The sequence below is a fragment of the Podarcis erhardii genome, assembly GCF_964252035.2.
Source record: "Podarcis erhardii genome assembly, chromosome: 2".
In the NCBI taxonomy this organism is placed as follows: Eukaryota; Metazoa; Chordata; class Lepidosauria; order Squamata; family Lacertidae; genus Podarcis; species Podarcis erhardii.
Window position 1 is genome coordinate 62,066,913 of NC_138498.1, and position 27,976 is coordinate 62,094,888.

General features: G+C 40.6%; 1 protein-coding gene across 3 annotated transcripts in view; it reads right to left on the reverse strand.

Moving 5' to 3' along the window:
- RASGEF1C (RasGEF domain family member 1C) overlaps positions 1–27,976 on the reverse strand; it is a 93,153-nt gene that overhangs the window by 38,929 nt on the left and 26,248 nt on the right. For 2 of the 3 annotated variants that reach the window (XM_081851458.1, XM_081851460.1), the window contains exons 2-4: positions 7,907–8,088; positions 4,709–4,831; positions 929–1,066 (exon numbers count right to left, since the gene is read on the reverse strand). In XM_081851458.1, the coding sequence (XP_081707584.1) occupies positions 929–1,066; positions 4,709–4,831; positions 7,907–8,086 (441 nt within the window). In that variant the 5' untranslated portion in view covers positions 8,087–8,088. Of the gene's footprint in view, positions 1–928; positions 1,067–4,708; positions 4,832–7,906; positions 8,089–9,967; positions 11,257–27,976 lie in introns of those variants that run through there. The other variant, XM_081851459.1, reaches the window with a different exon arrangement.

The following is a 27,976-nucleotide window of genomic DNA, read 5'->3' on the forward strand; positions in this document are numbered from 1 at the left end:
ACTGACAGCTTCATGGTTCCTTTAACTGTTTATATCCTAAAAAGTTAATAGGCCACAAAATGAGCTAATGTTTGGGACCATTGGTTTTGCAATCTTTCATGTAAAACACCAGGATATTAGTCAATCTGAATTAGGTACTTTCTTTCTGTTTGCTTGTTCCAATATCTCCCATTCTGCAATATCTCACACTGCCTTGTTAGTTAGCTCAGCAATTAGGTCTGGTTTTGCTAAGCAGAATGTCAGAGGATAAAGAAGGGTAAAAGGAAGAAGAAAAAAGGACAATGTGTGAAGATACAAAATAAAACCCAAAAAGAGAATTGCCTAGTGTAATTCTAATAATGTCTACTCAAATATAAATTGGATGGCATTCAATTGGATTTATGACTATGTAAGTTAGAATTGCACCCTTAGCCATGTTTAGACTAAAACAGTCTTTGTTGATCTTGGTGCTCTTCATATTCCCATCAGCCCCAGTTAGTTCAGTAGCCCAAAACACCTGGAAGACACTGTGTTGGTGAAAGCTGAAATAGATCCACTACCTTATGTTAGGGATGCCACTTAAGTTCCTTATATTTCAGTGAGTCTACTCTAAGATCTGGATCCAACCCACATTCTATAAACTTTTTTAAACGGAAATTTCTATTTCCATTTTTTAAAATTAGTCAACAAATAAATTGAGTCACCTGGGTGAACTTTTTAGTTGACGATGCAACTAGCTTTTTACATCTTAGCTCAGAAATAATTAAACAATATTATGCATTTGTTTCTATTGATAATCACATTTTCAGAAAATGTCATTTAAAATTTGACTAGGAATTTCCCCCCAGTCTCTTCCATAGTGAAAGTAATTTTTAATAACAAACAGCTGACTGAACAATTATTGATTATGCAACTTCTCAGTATATCTCTAAATTGCTGCCATCCTCACCTCATCACATGGAGCTATCCTGTGGATAATGTCTTTTAAGCAGCCAATCATCTTTTCGTCCTGAAAATCATATGGAAATGTTTCTGTCCATTCCGTCAATAACTGCAGTATTTTAGGCCCAAATTTTCTGATTCGTGCCTGAAATTAGAAATAAAAAAAGATGGATGCAAATTTAAGAACTCTCAGCAAAAAGATCTGGTGGCTTTAACCTAATGCTGATTCCGAAGTGGTGGTACTTGCAGAACACCAACATGCCTATAGAGTGATTTAAATTAGTTTCATAGATGGCCTTGGATTAGGGATGGAAGTCTATTTCTAGTCTGCAGCATTTTTGCATGTGTTCACTTCTAAGCCTTTTCTGCCCTATGGCTTTTAAACACTTATTCTATCTCAAAATATGCATTTCTAAATAATTAGGTTTTTAAAAAACTTTTTTACTTTTTCCCGCCAAGCACAGAAATAAAATGTTCTGTTTTGTACTTTAGTCTGGTGTGTGTGTGTGTGTGTGTTGGTTCACACTGGAATTTGCAATGATAGAATTCCACAAGTATCCCTACTTTGGATGTCCTCAATATTTGGCTATCCACTTCTCTGCTTTGTACAGCTATAACCTATTCTTAAATGTTTCTTTTTGAACCTAACAAGTATTTGCCAAAGGAAACCGCTTTGGCTTTTCCTGCTCTCTGCCTCTAAGATACTTGGGGTCAGAGCTTCTACACTGTGCATTATAGTACGATATGCCAGATGATCCTAAATGTTTTAGGAGCAATCTAAGAAGCTTAATTTCATACACCATATGTATTCATTACATCAGTGGAAACCTTGAATGAGAGGAGAGAACTTCCTTGTTTTAGCCTCTGGACAGAAGGCACCCTCTAATCAAATAAAATTATATTGTGTGCCTTGAAGCTTCCTGCTTTTTCAACCAAACTCATCAAAGTGCCCATTTTAGCATGTGACCAAAACATGTCTCAAGGCAAATGCAACATTCTTACTATCAGTGAACGTAATATAGGTGGCCTATGAAATTTCATGAGCATTGTTGTGTGTGGTAGAGCAGGGAGGCTGGCAGGGGATCCTTCATCCCCTTCCCCTGTGACTTTTCCTCTGCTTCTATACCATTACACCATTGTCCATTTAGGACCATTATTACTCATGGCTGAAGACAGATATGTGGTTTAGGGAAGAGAAGCACTGAGAAAGCATTTCATGCTGCCTTCCCTCCCAAGGTTAGACCCTGTGTTAAAGTGACACCTGGCTGCTTGTCCATTCTCTCTCTAAATATGGAAGCTCAGGGTTTGTTGAAGAGCTAGAGTACCAGGACGAGGAATGCTACAGGGATGAGGAAGTCCTGATTCTGTTGAACCACAGCTCTCATCTTCCCTCACCACAGGCCTTGCTGGTTGGCACTGATGGAAGCTGGAGTCCAGCACCATCTGTAGGGTCACAGATTCCCAGTCCCTGAGCTATTACATACTAGTAAAAAGTCTCCCTAATGAAGGCTTCTGAAAATAGCAAAATATCTGACTGAGGCTGTGAAGCAGGTCTGTGACTGTACAGTGGAACCTCGGGTTGCAAATGTGATCCGTGCGGGAGGCACGTTTACAACCCGCAGCACCGCGTTTGCACACGTGCTGGCCGCTATTTGGCGCTTCTACGCATGTGCAAAGCCCGATTTAGCGCTTCTGCGCATGCGTGAGTGCCGAAACCCGGATGATCCAAATCCTGCTTACTTGGGAGTAAGCACCACTGAATTCAGTAGGACTTACTTCTGAGTAAACATGGTTAGGACTGCATTGTGAAACTTCCTCTTCTAGATAAACAGCCAGGAAATAAAGATTTAGCTTGAGAATCTTCTTGTTGGGTCACATGAGATAAGTCAGCAGTCTGAATATTTCTGGGTGAATTAGTATCTTCCTGAGGCTAAACATGGGCTATTTTTATAAGCTTTAAAGGCCAAGTTCACACCACAAACTATCACTCTTAACACCAGGTTTTTTTAAATTTTCAGTGACAGAATAGCCAGATGGGGGATGTATTATAATTTTTTTCCTGCCACCAGACTCAGCTTTGAAGAAGCAAAAGCACAATACAGTCCTGCTATTCATGCACTTTTCTTCTTTTGTTAGAAAGTTTTGACAGTTGAGGATGGGAACTATTCTGGGAACTAAACTAACCCAGTTTCCAAGTTGTGTTTGTAGAAGCATTTTCAAAAATGGCACTTGCAGAAAGGCATGATGCAAAGAGAAATAATTTGGGATGTCCATGCTGTGACCTACATAATGCAATGGGGGGGGGGAAGTATTGCTTTTCATATATTGATGAAAGAGCCATGAGTGTCAGTACAAAATTGGTGCCAGGGGAAGGCGGGGAAAAATATGTGCCAGTACTCTATACAGGTGAGAACTGTCACAAACAAAAGCCTGAGAAGGAAGTGTAGACATTGCTGAAAACCATAGTGTTGTGGGAATGTTAAGGAAGTTAGGAGAGGAAATATTGTTTTGATATTAACCCTCCTCACTCACACTAGTGAGTAAACAGCAGAACACATTCCCCTTGCAACTTATTGGAAACAAGTTGATGATTCGTTAGAATCCTTAAATTAAGCAATCCATTCTGGCTTGTCTAGTTTGGATTGTTCCCAGTAGGTTTCCCCTTTACTTCCCTTTTAAAATAATAGTAACACAACACAGTCTTTTTTAAAAGTAAGAATAACATTTTACTCACATTCAGTTCACAGCAGTAATTTGAAGACCGGCTTTATCTAGTGGTTAGAGTGAAAAGAAGTCTGAGCTACATCTCAGACTTTCTGTTTATGGACTCCATCCTATGTGAAGGTTGAGCCATGCGCTGGCTAAAAGCCAGGAGTGTGAGAGTCCAAGGGTAAGAGAGTAAGAGCCCAAGAGAGAGATGGTTGTATGGTCAGCTAGGGTATAGGGGGAGGAAGCTCCAGAGCAGGGAAGACAGAAAGTCCTCCCTGTCTGGAGCCACATTCGCATGTGTGTCTATTCTAGGCAACAGGAAAATGTTGTACTTGACAGCTCTAGTAATAATACATCCCACAAGTGTGTCCTACAATTCTAAGGTTCAACAAGTTGAGCAAGCAAGACCATTGTATTTATGAAGAGACTTTACTACAAATAAAAACATTACTTTCTGCATTCTGTTAGGGAATCATTACCTAACAACAGCACAATTCTGTTTTTGTTGTTGATGTGTAGCTAGATATATAGCAGTGCTTCCAAGTACAAATATATTACTGTTTTGTCATGCAGGCATTCATTGCAATTGCAATTCTGCTATGGGGAGTTGCCAGTGACAGGTAAGCCTGGAAAGATTGCAAACTATGCCTAGGGCTAAGGGACGATGCATTAGGCAAAACTGAGATATATAGCGTTGCAGTGACACCTGCTCTTGACAGTGCACAGCTTAAATGATTCCTCCTGGAACCCTGAAGGCTTCAGCAAAACCTCCAAGAAAGGAAAGGGAAACCACCTGGGAAGACTTGAGACAGGCTGCAAGAGGAAGATAGAAGGGGATCTGAAGCGTTTGCTACACCCAGTGCCTGCAGCTTTGCTCAGAGGCACTGATGTTATGTTAGAATGCAACCATGCTAGGCACTCAGCATCAAGAAAAAACCCCATGGGAGTGAATGCACACAGGCGGCAAGGAATCAAAAGATTCAAAAGACAGTAAAGCCAGGGAATTTCTTTAGTTTGATCTAGCACTGGCAGCTCTTTGCAAAGGCAGTCCCACCCGCCTGCCATTGGTAGTACTAACCTTGTCCAGCACTGGGTCATCCAGCTGCTGCTGCTCGATGCACTTGTGACAAACTCGGGACAGAAGTTCATGAGGCTCAATGAAGAGTCTTGAGCTCAGTAGGAATGTAAAGATATAGGCCTTCTGGAAAAGGAAAATAGGCAAACTTATCTGCAAATAAATATGAGCGATGATTTCTCAAAGGGAACCCACAGCAAGACTTTGCAAGGAGGAGAGATTACATATATTGAAAAGAAGACAGAGCCTTACTCGGTACAAGATAAACAGCTGTAATATAATGATTGCTCTCCTTGGGGAATGTATCATAGGAGTTGGAGCCCTGCTGGATCAGGCCAAGTGCCTGCCTAGTTCAGCATCTTTTTTCTTACTCCGGAACCCCTGCAAGTGGAACATGACACCCTCTGGATCTCCAGAAATGGGTATTCCCAAGACAGAATACAGCTACCATGACTGGTAGCCACTAAAACTTTATCGTCATTGAATTGTCTGATCCCCCTGTAAAGTCATCTACGTGCTGGAAAGAAATTCCACAGATTAACTATGTGAATGGAGAAAAACTACTTCCTTTTGTTTGTTCTGAATCTATCACCATTCATTTGATTGGATAACCCACAGGTTTTATTACAATGAGAGATGGGGTAAAATACATCCGTTCACTACAAATGTCTATTATGATCCAGCCGTACTTACAGCCTAGTGATGGGTGACTGTCAGTTTTGGTTTCTCTCAGTTTCTCATTTTTCCCAACAGTAAATTTCCCATATTTCCACATCTCAGTTTGCTATTTTAAAAAAGCTATTGTGAAAATCCATCGACATTTTAGTGCCATTTTTAAAAATAATGATTACGATTACAACAACAGATGTATGTATAGTACCGCATGTGTATAGGATTGCATTTTCCAATCTTGTCTTGTGTCCATCAGCTTAGATAGATAGAATCAGAGTTGGAAGGCACCCTGAGGATCATCTAGCCCAACTCCCTGCAATTTATGTATAAGATCACAACCCAAATGTATGTATTTTAGATTCTAAGAACAAGATGAGACCTGCTGGATCAGACCAAAGGCCCACTTAGTCCAGCATGCTGTTCTCACAGTAGCCAATCAGATGCCCATGGGAAGCCTGAAAGACAGCACTCATCCCACCTGTGATTCCCAGCAACTGGTATTCAGAGGCTTACTGCCTCCAACCGTGGATGTAGCATATAGCCCAGGGGTCAGCAACCTTTTTCAGCCATGGGCCAGCCCACCGTCCCTCAGACCATGTGGTGGGCTGGACTATATTTTGGAAAAAAATATGAACAAATTCCTATGCTCCACAAATAACCCAGAGATGCATTTTAAATAAAAGGACACATTCTACTCATGTAAAAACACGCTGATTCCCGGACGCTCCCCAGGCCGGATTGAGAAGGAGATTGGGCCGCATCTGGCCCCCAGGCCTTAGGTTGCCTACCCCTGATATAGCCATTGATCATTTTCCTAATGATATCAAGCAGGCTGAAAGTAGAATGCTGGAAATCTTACACACTTACTTGGGATTACATTATACTGAATGCAATATGATTTAATTTCAAGTAATTAGTAGATCAAAACTGTTAACCACATTTTTTGAGACACATGGTTGAGGATAAAAACCAATATTGTTGCAGCTAATTAAACAGCACCTATGCAAAATGCATAAGGTATTGTATAGTCCTGCAGTGTTACATGAAGAAAAAACCAACAACGTAAAGATTAAACATCTGCTTCACAACCCAAAAACAAACAAACAGGCAAAGAAATTAGATAATTTTGTTATACTTCTAGTTTCCAATTTTTTTCATGCTTCATTCACAGGAAAAAATTAATCTATGAATATATGAAACTGTGAATATAATATGGATATGTATCATGTTCATGTGTGTGTTGCTAAAAATGTCAGAATTTGCTGAATTTTGCAATTATTGACTTTGAAGCATTAGCCTTGGTAGAGCATTCATCTCCAGCAGAGTGGCGTTTTTTAAAAAATAGCCACTCTTTTCATGGGGTAAAGCTGCAATCTTGAGTGCTCATTTCCTTTCATGTAAATGACCATTGTTTTCAATCAAAAGCTGTTAGGCTATAGACTCTCACTAATGAAGTACTTTTAGCTCTAGATGTAACAACAAAAGCCAAGTTAACAGTGGCTGCAATTGAGCCCTAAGTTATACATGTTTAGAAGTAATTGAACTAAATGGAACTTAAGATCTTTTAACTGTGAGTGCAATTGAAAGCAGCTTTTAGCAAACTAGAATTAGCAATAATAAGAACTTGCCCCCTGATCCAGCTGGTTAGGTTATTCTTAGTATATGATATTTGTTTAACATCCCTTCCTCCCCTTGACTTTGCCCCAGTGATTTGGATGAAGTCTAGGAAGAATAATACAAACTTCAGGTTAAATCAAAGGGTTACACAGAACCATTTATCTTGCAGTGTATCCTACATTTCCTCAAACATTTACAATTCTTGTCATGATACAAATTTCCTTTCCACTTGGGCAACCATGCTACTTCAGTGTGAAAGAGCTCTACAAGAATCACGTAATCATAAATATTTATTCCCTATCATTCCACTGAATACAGCAATACCCAAGGTGGGTTACAACTCACATAGTATAGTACACTATTGATAAAACTTGCAGTGATCCAGTAAAACAGTATGGGAGATCACATTCAGTATACTCAAGCCCTTAAGCTCATTCAAACAAAATAGCATTTTAATGCCCCATAAACCAAGCAGACCTCCTACTATGTTGAAAGCCCTCAAACAAACCTCCGACAACAGTGGGATTCAGCTAAATCTCCCACAATGACTGAAACGTGAATGAAGACTCATATGGGAGATGTTGTTCCATTGGTACCTTAGTCCTAAATCATTTAGGACGTTTAAAGTGGTAGCTAGCACTTGAACTGGGATTTGAAATGGATGAATCCCATCAGTGGAAGCCCTGCACAAAGACCACCACTTGTGCAATGGGGCTTTCTTCTCTCTCCTCTCCTCCCCCCAAAAAATTGGCTCTAGGGGTTGTTGAGAGAACTTCCAGAACAGTAAGTGAAAAGGGAGGGGGGAACATTCTGTCCGGCTAGCTGAAATGCATGCCCTGACATAGCAATAATTCCTCCCAATGATCCAGTTCATGAAAGCGATGTGGCAGCTTACATTAACATAGGACTTACCTCAGGGTAGTAGTCAGCTGTAGGTATAAGATGCTGGATTAAAGCATCAAGAGATGCTGAGGTGAGGTTTCCATCTTGAAAGATCAGCCCTCCTTCATCACCTTCTTTGGGTGGATGTAGATGATGAGGGCTGAAGCCACAAGGAGTAAACATGCTGGTAGAGCTCAGTGTTTGGGGCATCCCTGTAACAGAAGGCAGAGCAAGATCTTAATGTCAGCAGAGAAGTTCAACTAGAGCTGTGGCCATAAACTGAAATGTTACCCAACAGTGAATAAGTAAAAGGAAAGATTTAGGTTTGCAAAATCTCTCAGGTGTTTGGAAGAAGAGCTGCCTTTCCCTCCAAAATTCCAGTAAGAATTTTGCTGCTTGCTAGGACTCCTGTTCCAACATTACCATCTGACAGGGAAGTGCCTTCCTTGGCCCAGCCTCCCCTCCCTATTCTTCCTTATCTGCCTCTTCATCTTCCTCCAGAGCCTGCAGACCCAGAAGATGCTGAGTGACACATGACACTCTGATGGCCATTTTCAGAACAATTAATTAATTGTGCACTACCTGAAGACTCTCCCCTCATTTTTTGCCCTTAATCTAGGTCAGGGATGGGGAAACTGTGGCCTTTCAGATGTTGGATTCCAAGCCCCATCATCCCTTACTGTTGACCACGCTGACTGAGGCTTGTGGAAGCTGGAGCCCAATAGCAGTTGGAGAGCCACAGGTTCCCTGCCTGTATCTTAGATGAAAGCCTGTAAGAGCCCTGTCAGGCAGCTGTATATATTCCTATTAATAAACCTGTCAAGTTTCTAACACCTGAATTCAGTAGTTAACATTCTGCAAACAGCACATCTTGATAACTCAAACAACTCAATGTCTATGCCTGCTTAAACTAAAACATTAAGGAATCAACTCTTATTTGAGGGGAAAGAAATTAAGAGTGTGTGCCCTAGCATTGTGCCTAGGTTCACATTCCACAGGGTGGATATGTATTACTGTTCTCTCTCTCATTCTTAGTTTTCATTCTGCCAGAAATAACTTGCCTCACACAGTGCTTTCTGCTGAGGGTAAACAAGGCAAAGATAATAAGGTGCCAAGTGATGATGATAATGATAAATTACACAGGGGCTTTCTATGGATTGCGAAGGTAGCAGCAATCTGGCTGTGGCAGCAGGATATAAGTGTGACAATGCTTTTAAAATGTCCCAGAGATATCTCCCTGGGCCTCCCATGGGTGGGAGAAGAGAGGATAAATCCTTGCAAAAGCAGATGGTTTCAGCAATGGCAGGGCAGTTATAGCACTTACCGTACTTAGCCTCTTAAATGGCAAGGAAGCCTTCTTCTGCCAAAGCTATTTGGGATCCATCCCTGGCCCTGTTCCTACGCCAGCTACGCCATCAGTAGCAGCCTGCCTGCCTTGCTGAGGCCCACAAAATTGCTCTGAGCGGTATCTCTTGATGTACCCAGTCCACTGAAGTTCACTCTGTGGTCATGAGGCAGATCACACTTTGTTTGGGGCCATCTACTGGACCCCTTCATCATGCAAACATTAGTCATTGTTCAAAGGGAATAGAAAACATCAAGTAGATATATATCTATAGAAGAGGTCTATTCTGGTTCCTCTCTATTCTCATGTTGAATTATCCAGGAATAAGGAATAGGGCTGCACCAATCAGCGATGGCCCTGCTATTATCTGCACATCTCCTGACTTCTATGCACCCAGTGTGAATGGCTATGGCAAATAGTTATGTGCATAAAGCCTTTGCTGGGACCTCTAACTCTGAATGACCAGGATTGCAGATACTAGGGAAACCTTAATGCATACAACTCTATGTGCAAAGGTCCCCTTGATCCAGATGTTCACACTGTATTTGCAGACATCTGATGTGGGGCTACTCTATGCAGTCCTACTGTTTGTTCCTATAGCGTGCAGCACAACAGCAAATAACATCCAAATAGCGCATACAACAACAAAAAATCCTGAAAAATGGCTTGGAGAAAGTATCTGGCCTAAAAAGTGCAGAAGAAATTCTTTTCTTTTCTTTTCCACCTTGCTTTTATGCACTCCTTACCACTTTATTCATGCTTCTTCTTCTTTGGCGATCACTCATAGCCGAGTAAGATTGTCTTCCATAAACACGGTTTTAACAATGATTCTGTAAGTGATTGTGGAGGCCAATTCTGGATCCACACGTCCTTCCACAGTAGAGACATTCGTTTCTGGGCGGGAGTTGATCACGGTGTGGATTTGCCAAGCATGCCTTCCTCTTAACATGTTTCTCCCTTGCGTCCTGAGTTTGAGTGCCTTCAAAGTCTATGACACCTTTGGTAAAGGCTGTTCTCCAACTGGAGTGCTCACAGGCAAGTGTTTCCCAATTGTTGGTGCTTATACTACATTTTAAAATATTTGCCTTGAGACAGTCTTTAAACCTCTTTTGTTGACCACCAGCGTTACGCTTTCCATTTTTAAATTTGGAATAGAGCAGTTGCTTTGGAAGACGATAATCAGACATCTGCACAACAGTTGATGTTGAAGAATCATTGCTTCGACACTGGTGATCTTTGCTTCTTCCAGTACACTGGTATTAGTTTGCCTGTCTTCCTAAGTGATGTGTAAAAATTTTCAGAGACTCCGTTGATGGAAGCTTTTGAGGAGTTGGAGACACCAGAAATATCTTAAAAATAATAAGGAAGGCCACAGCTCACTCGTAGAGCATCTGCTCTGCATGTAGAAAGCCCTGGTTCAGTTTCCTAAAATTTCCGGGTAGGTGTGGGAGAAAACACTGTGTGAAATCCCAGAGAGCCACTGGAGGTCAATGTCAGCAACACTACATTAGATGGACCAATGGTCTGGTGCAGAATAAGGCAGCTTCCTACGTTCCTAATAAATTAATACATGGAGCAGCCATTTTGAGGCATATTATTAGCATTTAATACAATGCACTGTCCCTGTTGTTCCTCTAGATTTGGACCACTGCCAGGGTATAGTCTGAAGGCACATAAGACCACCACCTTGTTAAAGACAAGTAGGTCGCAGTCTGCTCAGTACCTGGATGAGAGACTTCCTAGAAACCACGTGTGTGTTGACTTGGATCCCATGTTAGATGGAAGAAGCGTGTAATATGAATAATGCTTCACTAGTTTTAACTATGAACAAAAGGTGGTGGTGGAAAAGAGATGTTACTTCACTTGGATTTGAATGACAAGGTTGTCAGTGCACTGAACCCTATTCAGGCTTCATTAATAGAATTTTCATTATCTTGTCCTTCAATGAGAAAGTCCCTGCAGTTTGGTCTGAGTCACTCCTACATTTGTTTCTAGAAAATCTGTAATAATATTGTCAGTGATGGATCTCCAACTACTGAAAGAAAGGGGGGAAGGGCCTTCTCTTGATTAAAAACCAAACAAGACAACAAGAAGGCTTGATTTTGAAAGGACAGCATGCTCATTAACAGTAATTGAATTTGTGTTACTCTAGCAAGGAAAGAAGCTATAGAAGTATCTTGTTTTAAAGGGGGGTATGCAGTGTATTGATAGTAATCCTCCCAGCCTCAAATGATTGCTGTTCATCCTACATTATATTAAATGCAGTGTACATACTGTATTAAATCTGGAAAGATGGCCAAATCCCACTTATTGCCAGCATATTGCCACCATATTACTGTTTTGTTTCTATGGCAATAATCTCTATAAAAGTATGTAGCTGTATAGTATGAGGAATGAATTTCACAGATGTAGAACTACTACAGCCACGGGTGTGTGTTTGTTGTTGTTGTTGTTTTTGGTATTTGCTTGCTTTTTTTAAAAAAAAGGTTGCAAAACTGTATCAGACTTGTCTCACACTTTCTTTTTTATTTTTTTCATGTCTCACACTTTCTTTTTTTATATAATATATTTTATTGGTTTTCAAATATAAAAACAAATTTGTACATTCCATACATCTTAATTACATCTTACTTCTCTTTTTAGACTTCCATCAATTTATCTGAAATTCCTTCACTTTATTACTTGTCTCACACTTTCTCCAATGCATTCTGTGTCATAATTTATGCCCCACAGATCCCCTCTTTCAACCCCAGATTTATTAGCTAACAGAAATTAAGCAAAAGACTTCCCAGATATTGTTTAATAAATGCACATTATACTACTTCAAATGTCTTTTGAAAGCTAAGCGGAAGCAACATGCTCCTGAAGTCACTCCTGACTGAGGTAATATATAATTATCCCATTTTAACTCCATACCAGCCCTATGCCACATAGATTTTAGCAACAGTTATTTTTCCAAAGCTTTTAAAGATGAGCAGGGATTTGATAGCGTGTATATCTATTCCAGATTCAACGCTCATCCTGATAATGCTCAAAACACACGTGTAAATATAGTTGTTGAAAGGCTGGCATGGCATGTTAGCCACAGAAGAATTGCTTTTCATTCAGTGGATGTGAACATTTTGCTTTGAGGGATGTGTATTTCTCTAATAATGAGATACAATACTGTTAGACTTTATCCTACTGAAATAAACAGACAAAAACAGGAGCTGCCTGGAAGGACAGATTATACTGCATACATTAGAAAAGCAAAATCCTGTTTTTTCCTCATTGTGCAGGACTAGGATTTAGTTTTTTCTTTCTTTATTTCTTTTATGTATAACAATAGGGGAAAGGGATCAGCAGCCACATATCTTCTTCTCTTATTTTTCTCAGTTCTTCCTTTTTTCATATTCATTGCATTTGTTATCTTCATTTACATGACAACATAGCTCTGCTGTCTTCAATAGCTTATGGCTATTATAAATATAATTCATTTGACTTGAGCTCTGCTATGGGACTGTTTTGTTATACTTTGCATATATCAACTGGGGATAGCCAATGCGACACCTTCCAGATGTTGCACTCCAACTCCCATCAGTCCCAGTTAGCATGTCTGATGGTTTGGAATGATGGCAGCTGAGGTATAACATCTGGACAATACCAAGTTTGCTACCCCCAATCTAAACGAATAACTGAAAAAATATAGGGATTATATCAATATATTGTTTTGGGGCACATGCTCTTCCCCAGAAAGAACCCAAGACTCAGCTGCCAATGAAATATCAGTACAATAAACCCACTGAGTTAAACAAGTCAGGTAGGCAGCTCCACATCCAACGGCTGCTGGGTGAAGAATAACACTGGCACTAATTCCAAGGACGTCATGATGTTGGGGAGATTATGTCAGAATTGGCCTCATGGCACAGAGAAAGACAATCTAGGCTGGAAGCAAAGTGCAGGTGTGTTTGCAGGGCGGAGGAGAGTGACATTCTCAGTGAAGAAGAACTTAGAAATATATAGAGGCAGTTTTGGACTATCCATACTTATAAATTGGCAGAGAGCCATTTTTTGGTTAGTGTTACAAGTCGGCTCTGTGCAGCGTGTGTCAACAAGAAGTATGGATTCACAGGAGCCTCTTTCCGCTTAAACAGAAAAAAGGTGCTTCAGCCCCAGAAGAGCAGGATTCTTTTAAAAGCAATAGAAAATCAGTCACCCAAGAGGCTTTTGTTAGATATCGTCCTACTTTAACCATAGTCCCTGTGCCATCATCATCAAGTCAGCATTCATCTGTGAGAACCATTCAGGGTTGCTTTTTTCCTCTCTAACAGCCAACTTTTCCTGAATCTACAGTTGTTATGGGCATTCAAGCAGGAACCCTGGAATAGGCGGAGACTTGTTCGAATGATTGTGAACAGCCTCAGGCTGGGCACAGCTCTGTTAACCCTGCTTGCAGGACTTGAGGTAATAATTTGTGAGGAAACCTTTGGTCCCGCTTTGCAAACCATGAAGTTAAGAGGCCCATCCCCTCCTACTTTGTTCAACGGCAGCATGGAAATCACTGCAAATAAGACTGTAATAATCAGAGGTCTTTCTCCAGGTCTCCCCACTTAATGAGGAGATGTGGATAGTTGTGCCCCCATTCTGGAATGCTGTCCCTATGAAGGTTCATCTGGTGTCTACAAAAGCATATTTTCAGCACCAAGGGAAGATATTTCTGTGTCCCCAGGCCTTTTAATAATGATTGCAATAACTAGACCAATTCTGCTTCACCTTTAGTACTGCTTGTTATTGTTTTTATTAATCTTGTACAGCTTTGTGATGGTTTTATGGTGATTTTTGAATTTATTGAATTGTACCCAACATTAGTTCTCGCTTCAGTAGCCAAACCGAAACCAACAGAGCTAAGTTAGTCATGTCCATTCATTTCAATGGGTCTATTCTGAGTAGAACTAGCTTTCTAAAGTATTTGGATTTTATGAACCATTCAGAGGATCTGGTAAATTGGATGGTGCTTTGAATGTAATAAATAAATAAATAAATAAATGCAATTTGATATTTGAGAGAAGAACTTGGGCATCTTGGAGCTGAAGCTTGTTTCAGGATAGTAAACTACAGTGGTGCCTCGCAAGACGAAAAGAATCCGTTCCGCGAGTCTGTTCGTCTAGCGGTTTTTTCGTCTTGCGAAGCAAGCCCATTGACGGCTTAGCGGAATAGCGCTATTAGCGGTTTAGGGGCTTTTAGCGGCTTAGCGGCTTAGCAGCTTAGAAAAAAGGGGGGGAAGGAAAAAAACCCCGCAGGAACTTGCAAGACATTTTCGTCTTGCAAAGCAAGCCCATAGGAAATTCATTTTGCGAAGCACCTCCAAAACGGAAAACTCTTTCGTCTAGCGAGTTTTCCGTCTTGCAAGGCATTCGTCTTGTGGGGCACCACTGTAACATTTACGATAAGTTCACCCAGAAAAGCCAATTATCACTGAAAATACTTAGGAGGCAGCCTTAATTTGGGGATCCAAAAAGCTTAAGAATGCAGCACCTGCCAAGATGGCTTACAAACACTTTGCAATGCATTGCCCAGTTGATGGTGAGATCCATCAACAGGAGGTTCAACATACTAAACTATGTGAGTAACTCTCACAATGCAATCCTATGTATATCTACCCAGCAGCAGCGCCTTGCAGAGCCAGGCAGAGGCCCGGTCAGGTAGATAATGTGCTCCCCTTTTTTTACCCTGGGGATAACTGAAGTCTTATAAATAAGTAAGTATATAAATAATTTTCACAAAAGTTATGCTGACAAATAATTTTATTTCAAGGCTTGAACCGTATCTGCATATCTGAGTATCTGCCTTTGCGCCTCCGCATTCGCCCCAGTGCATCTCCTGTGATTGTGAATATGCTGACCGAGGCCCCCTTTGGAATCGGAGGCCCAGGCCAAGTGGCCCATATCCCCTCCCCCCCGTCTGGGCCTGCCCAGCAGCAAGGCCCACTGAATTCAATGGGACTTACTGCTGTGGGGGGGGGGGGGACTGCAGCCTCATTATCCTTCCATGGCTCAAGACCATTAGGCAGTGGAACCATCTTACTGTTTACGGCCGTAAAAGCAGAGCGTCAGATAGTCAAAAGATTGGTTATATGGATGTCTGTTTTAGTATTTCCTTCAGTGAATTGTGATTCACTATTTGCTGCCGATACACAGTCTTTTTTTGCTTTCATCCCAATAAAACAAGTTTTATTACTGTAAACCCTCAGTGAATTATTGCTAAAAGCAAAACAGCTGCTTCTGCTTACTTATATAGCTACTGTGTCATCAGTGTCTCATGCATCAATTTGCAGAGCAGTTTAGGACAGCATGACTATGAAGCCTGTTCTACTATTTTTTAACAAGTTGCCTATTTAAGATATCTGATGCAGACAGTCATTAGTTGTTGTCAAATTATCAGCAGTGCAAACACTGATGAAAAGCCAGCTGTGTTGGTATGAAAATAATCTATGTCCTGAACAAGAAGAATTAGTCTGGCATCACTGTTGGCTCAGTCAGGTAAGTGGGGAGTGAGAAGACTGCTGCAAACCTCCCTGTTCTAATAATGAGAAATAAGAATAATAAATGGCCATATTTCACATATTAAGGAATATAAATGTATCCTAGGGTATTTTGTGAAGGTACACAAAACTGCCATCTTGTTGAAGCTAAGGTGTGCTTGGATAGAAGACAACTTGTGATGGAAGAAAGGCAGGATATAAATGAAAGAAAACAAATCAGTAACATTTATAGATCTCTTAGCATATTTTCACGTGCCTCACTCGTTAGATGCCTCTGCCTGATTTTCAGGAATTATCCCATCATACAGCACCCCCTGTTATGTCCCAGGCCTTTCATGAAGTCCCCCAAACACTCAGGCAAGGATTTTCAGGGACTACAAAAGGCTGTGGTGTGGAACAAGGATGCTAAACGGTTCCATTGTGCAAGAGGCCTTCTGCATACATAACTCTGGATATATGGTATCCCAAAAGGTTTTTTACAAATTGTGATTTATCTCTTACTTTCTTGTTACTCAAAAAAACCCATAAACTTTTGCAAGTGTTTTGTGAAAGCAGAATAACTAGGCTGCAACCCTATACTCACATTATCTGGTGTTAAGTCCCACTGAACTCAGTGGCGCTTACCTCTGAGTAGACACATAAGGGATTGTATCATAAGCCAGGGCAAAGTCACCATCAGAGCTGTTATAAATTGCCTTCCAGTAGGTTTAGAAAATTATTAGGTATATAATACTGAAGCCAATGGCAGTTGTTGCTTTCTTTTCACATTTTCAACAGGCCATAAAACATTCAATTTACAGCCTGAAAAGTTGTCAGATTGCATCATCCTATACATCACAATTAATGAAAAAACCTTGGCGACGCTCAAACAAGAAACAACGTATTAATTCAAGGAAGTGTAGGAAGGTGAGTGAGAAAGGGGGAAAATATGTTTTTTTAGAGTCACAATCACATAGTGGCAATAAAGCATAAATTTGGAGACTTTTACCTGCTTATTCCTCAGAAGCAGGAAAGAAGCTGCTATGTGTTTAGTAACAACCAATACAACAACAGTGGTACCTCAGGTTAAGAACTTAATTCGTTCTGGAGGTCCATTCTTAACCCGAAACTGTTCTTAACCTGAAGCACCACTTTAGCTAATGGGGCCTCCCGCTGCTGCCGTGCCACTGCTGTGTGATTTCTGTTCTCATCCTGAAGCAAAGTTCTTAACTTGAGGTACTATTTCTGGGTTAGCGGAGTCTGTAACCTGAAGCGTCTGTAACCTGAAGCGTCTGTAACCCGAGGTACCATTGTAGTGAGACCACCAGCATTAGGATGTCCCCTTTAAAGGGGCATCACTGTAAGGAATAACTGATAGTACAAACATGCAATGGGGTGGTCACTTTCACCCTTAGCCAGCCATCCGGCATCTACATGCTGGCACTGGCAGTGAGCCAAACTGGGCGTTGCTACCCATATTCTCTCCCATGTAAGTACATATCATATTTACACCATATACACAGCACACATGCACCATGCCCTTCTTTACTGCTGCTGAGATTTTCCAGTTTGTAGTGGCGAGAGATTGTTGGCTCACTGTGCTCAGATGAGCTACTCACCCACTGCTGTCTGCCAGCCTTTGCGGCTTGAAGAGCCCTGCCGCTGCCAGGCTGATACAAGGCAATCAAGACTGGAGGAGCAGCCAAAAGCAGTTGCCTCTGGGTTGCCCCAAGACATTCTGACACCTGAGGTGAACCACAAAATGGCACCTGCCCCCCCACCCCTGCCACCAGGGAAGAAGAAGTGAGTGAAGATCAAGGAGAATCAAATCCACCTTCCCCGGACCAGCAGAGCGTCCTATTTTTTGAGAGGCCCCTGTAGAGATACCATGCAGGGGCTGCTGAGGAGGGAATGGATTCTGCCCCTGTGGATCCTGCCACCTGAGGCGGTCGCCTCACCTTGCCTCACTAGTAACAGATACATATCAACAAGAATTCTAGCAGCATAGCATTAATTTATCTTAAGGACAAATGGGGCATGTTCATAATACTTCTTCAGAAATGTTTTAGCAAAACAAAATATTTGCAAGCTACTCTCAATAATTGTCTGTTTTTTAAAAAAAAAATCTACCCATCTTTATGCCCTGAAAGATGCCCAGTGCATCAACAACAGTGTAACATTAAAATCAATTACTAACATGCTGCTTGTGAGAGAGCAAGGTCACCTTCCTGGCAGAATGCTTTTGTTTATGCTCATGTCTGTAAATTTTGTTTGATAGGAAAAATGAGTTACTGATTAGCATGAGCTAGAGAGACAGTCCCAAGCAGAATATAAATCAGAAACAGAATGATTTCCGGCCAATTAAATTACTCACCAATCAAAATTCTATCCAGGCAACAGTTCTCCAGAGCCTTTAATATCTTACCCCTCCAAATTTTTAATATAACTTTCCTTTTTATGTTAGCATCAGCACAAAAAAGGAGAAAGATCTTCAACAAGAGGCAAAGTGGATAAACTATTTGATCTTAAAATATTGTCAGTCATCAGAATTAAGGCATATGAAAGGCAATCATTGTAAAAGGACATAATACTGAGCTGAATTAAATTGCTATTATTGCTTTGTTTGAGAGATCAATATAATTGCACCTGTTCAGGCAGCAATGTAACTAGGATGCCTTAGGGGGAAACTACAGCTTGGGACCAGGTTAGTCTCTTCCCTTCCTGAATGCTATGATTGGCTGATGAAGTAATCCTGTATGTGACACATAAAAGTTCATTTAACAGCAATGGAGGGGGTGGTGGAAAGAAAGCCTTTTCTGTAGTGGCTCCCTCTCTATGGAGTCACCTCTCCTCTGCCAACATTAATAAGTATATTTCAAATAGCACCAAAATACCATTATCTCAAGCTCTTGTGGGTGTTTAATTCTAGTGAGTTATCTGTGATTTTAACTCTGCACAAGCTGCATTTTATTTGTGTCATATTATTTATGTTTGAATTCGTAATTTGAAAGATGGTATATAGAAAGTTAAAAATGAATAAATATCTCACCTAGTTCTGAGATTCTTTTCCTTTTCCTTTTTTTTTTTAAATGCAGAACAGCCACAAGCAGCTTTGAAGGAAAAGTGGAGGACCTGTAGAGCAGTGTTCTAGGCCTCACTTCCAGAGTAAAATTTTGCTTGTGCCACAAGCAAGCTGGAACTGCAGTCCAGGTGGTCCCCTCTAAGCCTCAAGCTCAGTTTCAGATGTACAATAGAAACAGAATGCTGGTAGCCAGAGCCGGATTTAGGTTTGATGAGGCCCTAAGCTACTGAAGGTAATGGGGCCCTTTATATAGCATGCGGGGCCCATTACCTACTTCAGGGGTCGGCAACCTAAGGCCCATGGGCCACAAGCGGCCCATGGGGGTCGTTTAAGTAGCCCATGGACCCCCACCACCCACTCAGTCAGCTCCAGTGCACTAAACTGGAGAAAGTGGGGACCACCTTCTGCAAAGCTGGCAAGCTTCTCATTGGGCAGCTATGTATGCCTCCTGTGCACTGGAAGGAGCACCAAAAATAGTGTTTGTGCGTGTGTGTGCACTCCAGCCCACCGCGGTGCCTGCAGGACCGTGAACTGGCCCAAGCCACAAAAACTTTGCCGACCCCTGACTACACAACACAAAACACTGTTGCTGTATGTAGGTTTTATTTGTTTTTCATCTTATATTTTGGAAATGTACATCCAGTTTTCCCCCTTTAATTTTTTTTTTTGGGGGGGGGCCCAAGTGAGTGGGGCCCTAAGCTATATACGTGATTTAGCTTATACATAAATCCGGCACTGCTGGTAGCACAAGATATAAGGTTCTGGAGCCTGACTGCTGGAAGCCTGGATTTAATGTGTTTTCTTGCCCTCTGCACTCCTCGCCATCTCCCACAGTTCTTCACTCAGACTTGTTTGTGGGTTTTTTCTAAGTAACACTGACTAGTCAAGTAATTAATTTAACATTTAAAGTTCAATTATCAATTCATCAACAGCTAATCAAGACTAGGAAAGAAAGAGGGTAGGAAATATATTGCAACACAATCCTATGTATGTTTACTCATAAGTTAAGCCTCATTGAATGTCATGCTTTTTACTCTCTGGTAAGTGTGCATAGGATTGCAATCTCAGTCTTAAAATGTCACCTCCTTAGAATAGTACATGTTGCTTGGAATCTTAACACAGAGTGAATGTGCTTTCCAGCAGTCTTGATAGCCACAGCAGGGTGGATGTGGAAATTAAGACTTCCCTGTGCTGGCATAGTTTGGTGGGAATGGGGAGCAGGCAGAGTAACATCTCCAAAACCAGTGGTTACATCCAACTAACATCTACTCAGATTTGATCCACTGAGATTAACGAATTTACATTAGCCATGTTTATTCATTTAAATGGGACTATTCTGAGTAGGTTCAGCATTGATTACAACCCCAGAGCTTGAAAGACCAGAAATGTCTTATCATGTATTAGTTCCACTGATGTCATTGGGAAAGGAAATCCAAATAAGTATTTATTAATTAAGTACCCTTAATTTAATTATTTTATTTATTTATTTATTTATTTTATTAATTAATTATTGTTGAGATGATCAAGGTGGCCAGCAAAGATTGCTATCAAATATGGACAACTGCCAGAAATATGGTTTCACTGTTCAGTATAAGCAAATTGCGAGTGACAAGTGGAATCCCAGCAGCAGCGCAACAGTGAGGTGAGATCAGAATCACCCTCTTTCAGTCTTGGGCTTAATCCAGACACATTACTGCTCATCTGAATGAAGGCCAAATCAATATGATGCTCTTAGAACCACAATGGCGAATATGTAAACGATTTAAAAAGAAAAGAAAAAGCAACATAATATCTCATACTCATGTTTTCTTGGCTAAAACTCTGTAACAAAAATCACCCTCATTTTCACCTCTCAACTGGACAGTGAATAAAAAGCTTGTATAACTATCAGCATGTGCAACTTATATTACCCGCTGATTGCTTCTCACACAATTCTGCAGTAGTATCACAATTCTGCAGTTTCTGCAGAAAGCTGCATGTAACAATGCTTCACTCACAAAGTCTTTTCATTTATTAACACTTCCTGTTACTTGTCTCCACATCAAAAATAAGAGAATGCATATGAAAACTGCCTTCGTGGTGTCTGTCAGAGAAACTTAAGAAATAATAAATCACCTGCACCAATCTATAATTCATGCCCACACCCACCCACCACTCAGATATCTGTGTATACTTGCATATGCAAGTATACTTGCATACACACAGAGATGCAAAAGTGTTTTTGGACATGGCATAGCAGGCTGTGTATATTTCAAGGGCTTTTCAGTTAATAAATAAAATGTATTGTTGGATGAAGGAAAAGCATCTTTCTCAATCTATAAATATTCATCACCATTCCACTGCAAACCAAGCAGAGCCAGGAGCAACCTGTCAACGACACTATGGTTAATTGAACCACGTTGCAATTAATATTAAACATCACCCAATCAGCACATGAAGAATGTTCATGACCAATGTGAAAATACTATGAACCTGATTTATTGGTTGGATTGTTGCCCTGAATGGAAATATGATAATATACAGAGACTCTTCCAGGTATAAATGATGCTTCATGAATGTGAAATATCTATGTTTCTCTTGGATCAGATTTGTGACTTCACTGATAATAGTTTTTGACACTACTGTAAAATGTTGGACTGAATGCCAATATTGTCCTAATCTTTAGCAGAACTGGTCAGAGCTGGTCAGAGCTAATGTGTGAATTTCTTTAACATACATCATTCGCTTGATGATACTCAAATATCAAAGCTAACCAAGTAGAGATTAATAGTGTGTGCCGTGGGGGAGAGGCAGAAACTTGTTTTCTTGCTTGAAAAGAAAATCAACACTCAAGTCAATTTATACCACAAAGTAACAGTGTTTGCTATATATCGGAACATCAAGAAGATCACTGGAAGTATGGAAGATCAGTATTTTAATATTTAAAAAGTTCTAGTGATGTACAGATTGTTTGATATTTCTAGAGTTTTAAGATCCGTGAACATTATTGCTCCACCTATTAGTGTTGTTATATTGTTTTTATCCACTGCTCCTGATTTATGCTGTGTTTAGATTTTATGGTTTCATCTTATTAGGTAACTGTTTTATTTTTAATGACATACACTCATATATTGCTGTTGGACAGAATAGAAATGTAGCAAACAAGTAAATAAATAATAAAGCACTCATATTTTCGTAGGTTGTGCAATTCATAAAGGTTATAGCTTGTTCACGTGTGACAACAAAAATTCTAACAATACAGTACTCCACTTCGCAGCCAAATGCTAAGTAATCTGGGAAGGCACAAGACAACCAAAATCACTTTTAAACATGTTGGTTTCAAAGGGGAGTTAACCTCAGTGGACCAAAGATCAGTGGTAGAGCATCTCCTGTGCATGTGGTCCCAAGTTCAATTTTCAACACCTCTTCGTGGGGCTGGAAGGGCGAAAAGTTAGTTTGGGTAGTATTTAGCTAGATGGACCAATGGTTTGATTCCAAATAAGACAGTTTCCTATATCCCCAAGCTTCCTGTATTTGGGATCCTCCCAGATCATTTTTATTTCCGAAATAAGAGGTGCATTGTTCATTTCAGCTGAAAGGAACTTGGGAGATATGCTTCAATCTCTTCTTCTGCAGGGGTTCAATACATGTGCAAGCAGCAAGCAATGGGATCAGCAGCTGAGGTGGGCAGATGGGCTCCATTCTCCCAATAGTACAAACTTTAAAATGGGCTTTTAAAACCAATTAATTTTGAAAACTAATTTTCTTTCTTTAAGGGATTTATATTACCTCCCCCCCCCCCAAAAAAAGGATAGGAAATCACAGCATCTTCTGTCACACATTGCATTATACAAAGGATGCTTATGTGTTGTACACACTAGGCATTTGTGAATCAGCCTACAGCAGTCTACCCCACTAACAGATTAGTTGCTTCAGGGGTCTTACTATGGCCTGTGAGTTGTCCTTGTGTTTGTATGAATGGAGCACATATAAGTACTATGATTAGCGCACGCCTGGTCCAACCCGCAAAACCAATTAATATGGAGCACATGAATCAAAGCTAATTATGCCTTCTTGAAGTCAAAATCCATCGCAAAAATCCTGTGCATTTGCTCTGTTTGACTTAAGACATGTTATTTGATGCAGCAAAGCAAGATGTCTCCCCATCGGTTTCTACCTCTGACTGAGTGGGGAAAGCAGCTCAGCACTCTGCCTCTGTGCTCCAGTGAAGCATACACAATCACTGGGCTGCATAGGACGTCAAGGGAGTACCTGCTTCTCCTTATGGTTCCATAGGAACCCATTTCACACTTTGAAAATCCTGGCAATATATTTTTTTCATTATGCACATCTTGTTCAACACTGAGCTGCATTCTAAAGGGATTCTCACGAAGACAGAGCACTTGAGCTGAGGCAAGTGCCAGAAAGCACAGTAAAGATTACACAGCTGCTTGGAAAATCCCCAAAATGTATAGCTCTGGCAAACAGAAGGCCTAAGTGCCCCCCAATAGTTTCTCTGGGAAGATGCAGGTGAGGGAAGGATCTAGCAGCCAAGGAAAAATGATCTGATTCCGGCACAGCATCAGCTAGTTTGGTTACCTGTTTGGCACCTTGTCAAAATGTCTTTGTTTTCTCGGGCATTTTTGTTATTGTCCTATTGTGTTTTACTGACCCTTAATGTTGTTTTTATTTGGTTGTATTGTATGGTTTTGTGAACAGTTTTGGACTTCCTTTGTACACTGCCATGTTATCCAGTTGAAGAAGGGCAGTTTAAAAATCTTTTGACACGTACATAAACATCCTGTGCTGCTTATCTCAACAGAATCCTATTCAGCACCAGCCTTCTTAACTTGGAAGTGGACAGCTCCCTGTGCCTAGCCCCACACTCATCATACCAGTTCCAGGTGCCTGGCAAACTTTTCTGTGTCTCTTTTTAAATCCAGTGACTCCTACCTACCATGTGCATGGCGAGGGTTCTCTGCGTTCCGTGCTTGGAAGTGATCCCTCTGTTCAGATCAGAATGGGAAGGATCAGCCCTGCAAGGTGCTGGTTTTATGCCACACTTCTTCATTCTCCCAGACCTGTTTTCTATGACCACTAACCCTGTGGGAGAAAAGAAGAGAGTCTCCAGAAGGCAGCCCTGTGCTAAAAGAAAGCTACAGTTTCTAATTTGTGTGCTAGGCTTAGATCCAACATGTGGATCTAAACTCTAAAGCTTTAAGTGTTGGCACCACCAGTAACTTCCAGAATGCTACTTTTTTTACTGCAGTGCTGGTGTATAGAGGAGGTTGTCCTACTACCCATCACATCTATTATGGCCAGATGTGGGAAATGAATGGGCAAGATTTCTGGCACAGGAATGCAGCAGGGCTCTAAGATGTGCTAAGCCATGGAAAAAGAGAGAACCTCTATCCATAGCCTCCAAAATGCAGACCTTAATTATCACTTATTTTTCTCCAGGAAGCATTTGCTTTATTCTTCTTTAGGAAACGCGTGCTGGTACTTAATCCTCTTTCATAAGCAGTTCTTGGCAAAGCAGCAAAAAAGTTTGTCTTTTCTTGATCTGTAGTGCAGCATTTCTGCTCTACCAAACCCAAAGACGATTTAGCAGATTTAGAAAGGAGGAAGTTAAAAGTAAAGCTAAACTGACATTGCTATGGAAGCAATTTGTTTTGCTTATGATGATGGTGTATGACAAGCGTTATCGGTACCTCCAGGGACAGAGACTCAGAGAACACAGCTGGAAACAGACTGTATCCAGGATTCTGCATATGGAAAGAACCATGTCTCCCCGCTCTGGGAATGGGCAAATCACTCCCACCTTATTTTATACCAGGTTTGCATGCCAGAAACACCAGGCTCCATTTGCTTAATTTTTTAAAAATGTAATTCAAAAGATTGGTACAGCTTTTCAAAAGCATAACAAGGACATGTACTTGCTATCACACAACATGTACTTAAAATGTAACCCTGAATGCATGCAAGAGAGGACCTTTGAACTTTGCTGAATCTTGCTCCCCACCCCAGAATCTCATGTTTTCTCCTCTCCCTTCCACTGGTAGGACTTCCAGGTTTTCAAAGGCAAAGGGATGTTTCATGGGCACCCAGTCTGGAGGCAGGCAGCATGGATGGCCTTTTGATCCCCACTGACTCTATAATTCTGTAATTCTACAACAAACAGTAAAATATGAAAAGAGCAACTAGCACTTAGACTTGGCAGATTCTCCAGTGAGCAGTGACTTGCAAGTGATAAGGCAACAAAGCTACTTAAAATTCAGGCTTGTTCTTTTAAAGATTCAGCTTCAGTGATTTAAAATGAGTATAGCTGTAGGCTTACCATACAAATTTTTTGAAGCTCTCCTTTAAAATTTAAATTTAAAGTCATGCTGCATTTATGTCAGGTTTGTATGAAGTTGCCACAATTTCCCATTTGTGTATCTACTTTGATCTGTCTGTAATCCAGAGGTTTGTGAGCTCTTTAAAAAGTGTGGCATGCTCACTGGTTTTGCATGTGTGTGCTTAAATAATGTTTCTGCTCAAGTGGCTATAGGTTTCAAACTATAGCAATTCTTATGTGCTTCATTTATTTTTGTTTGTTTATATATTTCTAAGGTTGTCTTTTAGGGCAAGGCCCTTATAAGGCAACACGTATAAGACAAATGCATCATATTTAAATAAGAATAAACATTTATAAGCATGTATAAACATGCTTTAGCAGTCTAAAATAAACATGTTTTAGCAGTCTAAAACAGTCTAAAAGTCAGCAACACACCAGAATAATAATCAAAAACAACAATTATTTTCCATCCAGAAGGTTCAGAAGGTGTACGCTGACCATTTGTCACCAATGTTAAAGGACAGTTAAATCACCTCACACCTGCACTTTCCTACAAAGTCAGAACTATGAAAGAGCCCCTGAGACGGTTTCAAAGATGCCCACCATTCAAAATATTTCCCTCTCATACTGTACTGGTATCAGAAGAAACTATACCTCAAGCCCTCTAACGATTGTTAGACAAATATTAGCCTCTTATGTTCCTCTCCTAGAATATACATTTATTCTTCTACTCTCCCTTTGTAAACTGTCTATTACAGGAGCACTACAGATGTTGTTGAGCTACAGCTCCCATCAGCCATAGCCAGCATGGCCAGTGGGCAGGGGTGATGGGAGTTGTAGTTCAACATCTCAAGTACGCCACACTGGCTGTGCCGGATCTATACAAAACATGCAGACAAAAAATTGGAAATTGTGTGGTAAAGTTAGGAGCTGCTGGGAACCATATAAACAAGCTCCATCCTCCTGTAAAACATTGATCTTTACCTCTTGAATTGGTACAAACAACTGCATCACACACTGAGTCTCAATGGTAGAACCACCACTATCTTATTTTTATTCATTCACTTGAATAGATGATAGAGATAGATGATAGATAGATAGATAGATAGATAGATAGATAGATAGAGAGATAGATGGAAAATTGTGGTGGTGGGAAAGATACGAAGCAAAACAGAGTTTCACTAGGTTAAATTTAAAGTGGCACTAAGAAGATTGTTCCATCAGCACACACTTTTCCGTTTGTCCAATGGAACCATCTTCTCCATCCTCTACTTGTGCACCATTCTAGATATTTTGGGAGGGCACAGGGGGTACACAGGGGAAGGGGGAAAGCACCACTGTACTAGCAGAAATTATTGCATTGGCTTCTGCTAGTGTAAGAATTTAGTTGAATACAGTCCTTTATCTCTAAAGAATCTGATATGTTGGTACTGGAGGCTTTTTTCCAGCCTTGAATGGCAAGCTGCACCACCTAAATCTCCCCGAATGTTGAAAACCACTATTGTAAAGAATACATACACACACCTCTTACGTCAGCCACGTTGGTACAAACTAATTTTGGGCTACTTCAAATGCTATTCATTTTCTTCACAGGAAGCGTTTTTCTACACAAATGGGGGTGGGAGCAGCCTGGAATTAGTATGCACAGCAGACTGCTTGCCATTTGGGACATGGATGGTGTGTGCTCAGCAATCAATGGCACATTATTACCATCTTGGTAATTTTTTTAAACTGCCCTTCATCACATAGGATCCTTTCACCAAACCTACAACACGCCTGAATTCCTGTTCGCTGCCTTACCTACTCAGCTGCTTCCTGCATAGACAGACTATGGAGTTGGCTACCACAATATTAGTTCCCATTGTCATGGTCACCAACTTGGGTTGCTCCAAAAGGGAATTAAACAAATTCATGGAGGATAAGGCTATTGCTGCACCCAGGATCAGAGGCTGCATGCCTCTGAACACCAGCTGCTGGGACTCTCAAGTGAGGAGAATGCTGCAGCACTCTGGCTGCCCAACATGGGAACAGGGTGCTAGGCTGGGTCGATCTTAGGCCTGATCCAGAAGGCCTCTTATCTTTTCGTGCTCTTACACTTCTTGAAGAGCAAGACCATTAATATTCTTTATTAAACATTAGGCTGCTGAAGGGGTATCGATTTAAACTCCATGGACTCGCCTGTTTTTCTCCTGTTACAGCTCAGGTGACTTTGCGTTCTTTATTTCTCCACAGTGACTATACAGTGCATGAAACATTCCTGGTTTATAGGCTAGAGGCAGATAGAGATTAAATGAATCAGGTTTTAATCTCCCATCCATCATTTCTGTTAAAAAAATGTGCTAAATTCTTACAGCGGAAGTAATAGTATTTGCACCATAATAATATACTGTCTGCATCTTCCCTACTTTGTTTCCAATTGTTTTATTTTCATATGCTTCTCTTTTTCTTTCACACAAAAATGCTATGAATTATTTCTATTTCAATGCAAACAGAGTTTACACAAAATGTGCTGAAGCAGCAGCAGCCCATATACATCCCATTGTTAGAATATATGCATTAGGATAGTTCAAATGCCAGATATGCATATAATATAATCTCCACAAGTACCAGTAAGTTACAACAATAGCAAAACATTTCCCATGTTTTAGAATGCAAGCGTCTTATTTAAATCTACATGGTGTAAATCAAGGAAAACCAAAGTCCAGCCAAACTTATTTTCTGAGGTATTGCTAGTGCATTCTTAGTTCAATCACCCATTACTGTGCAAGATGCTTAGAAGAAATTTCCATGAGACACAGCCTCAGAATCTACATGACAGCTAGGAATTGTATCAGCAGGCTGAAGCAGTGTATCATTTT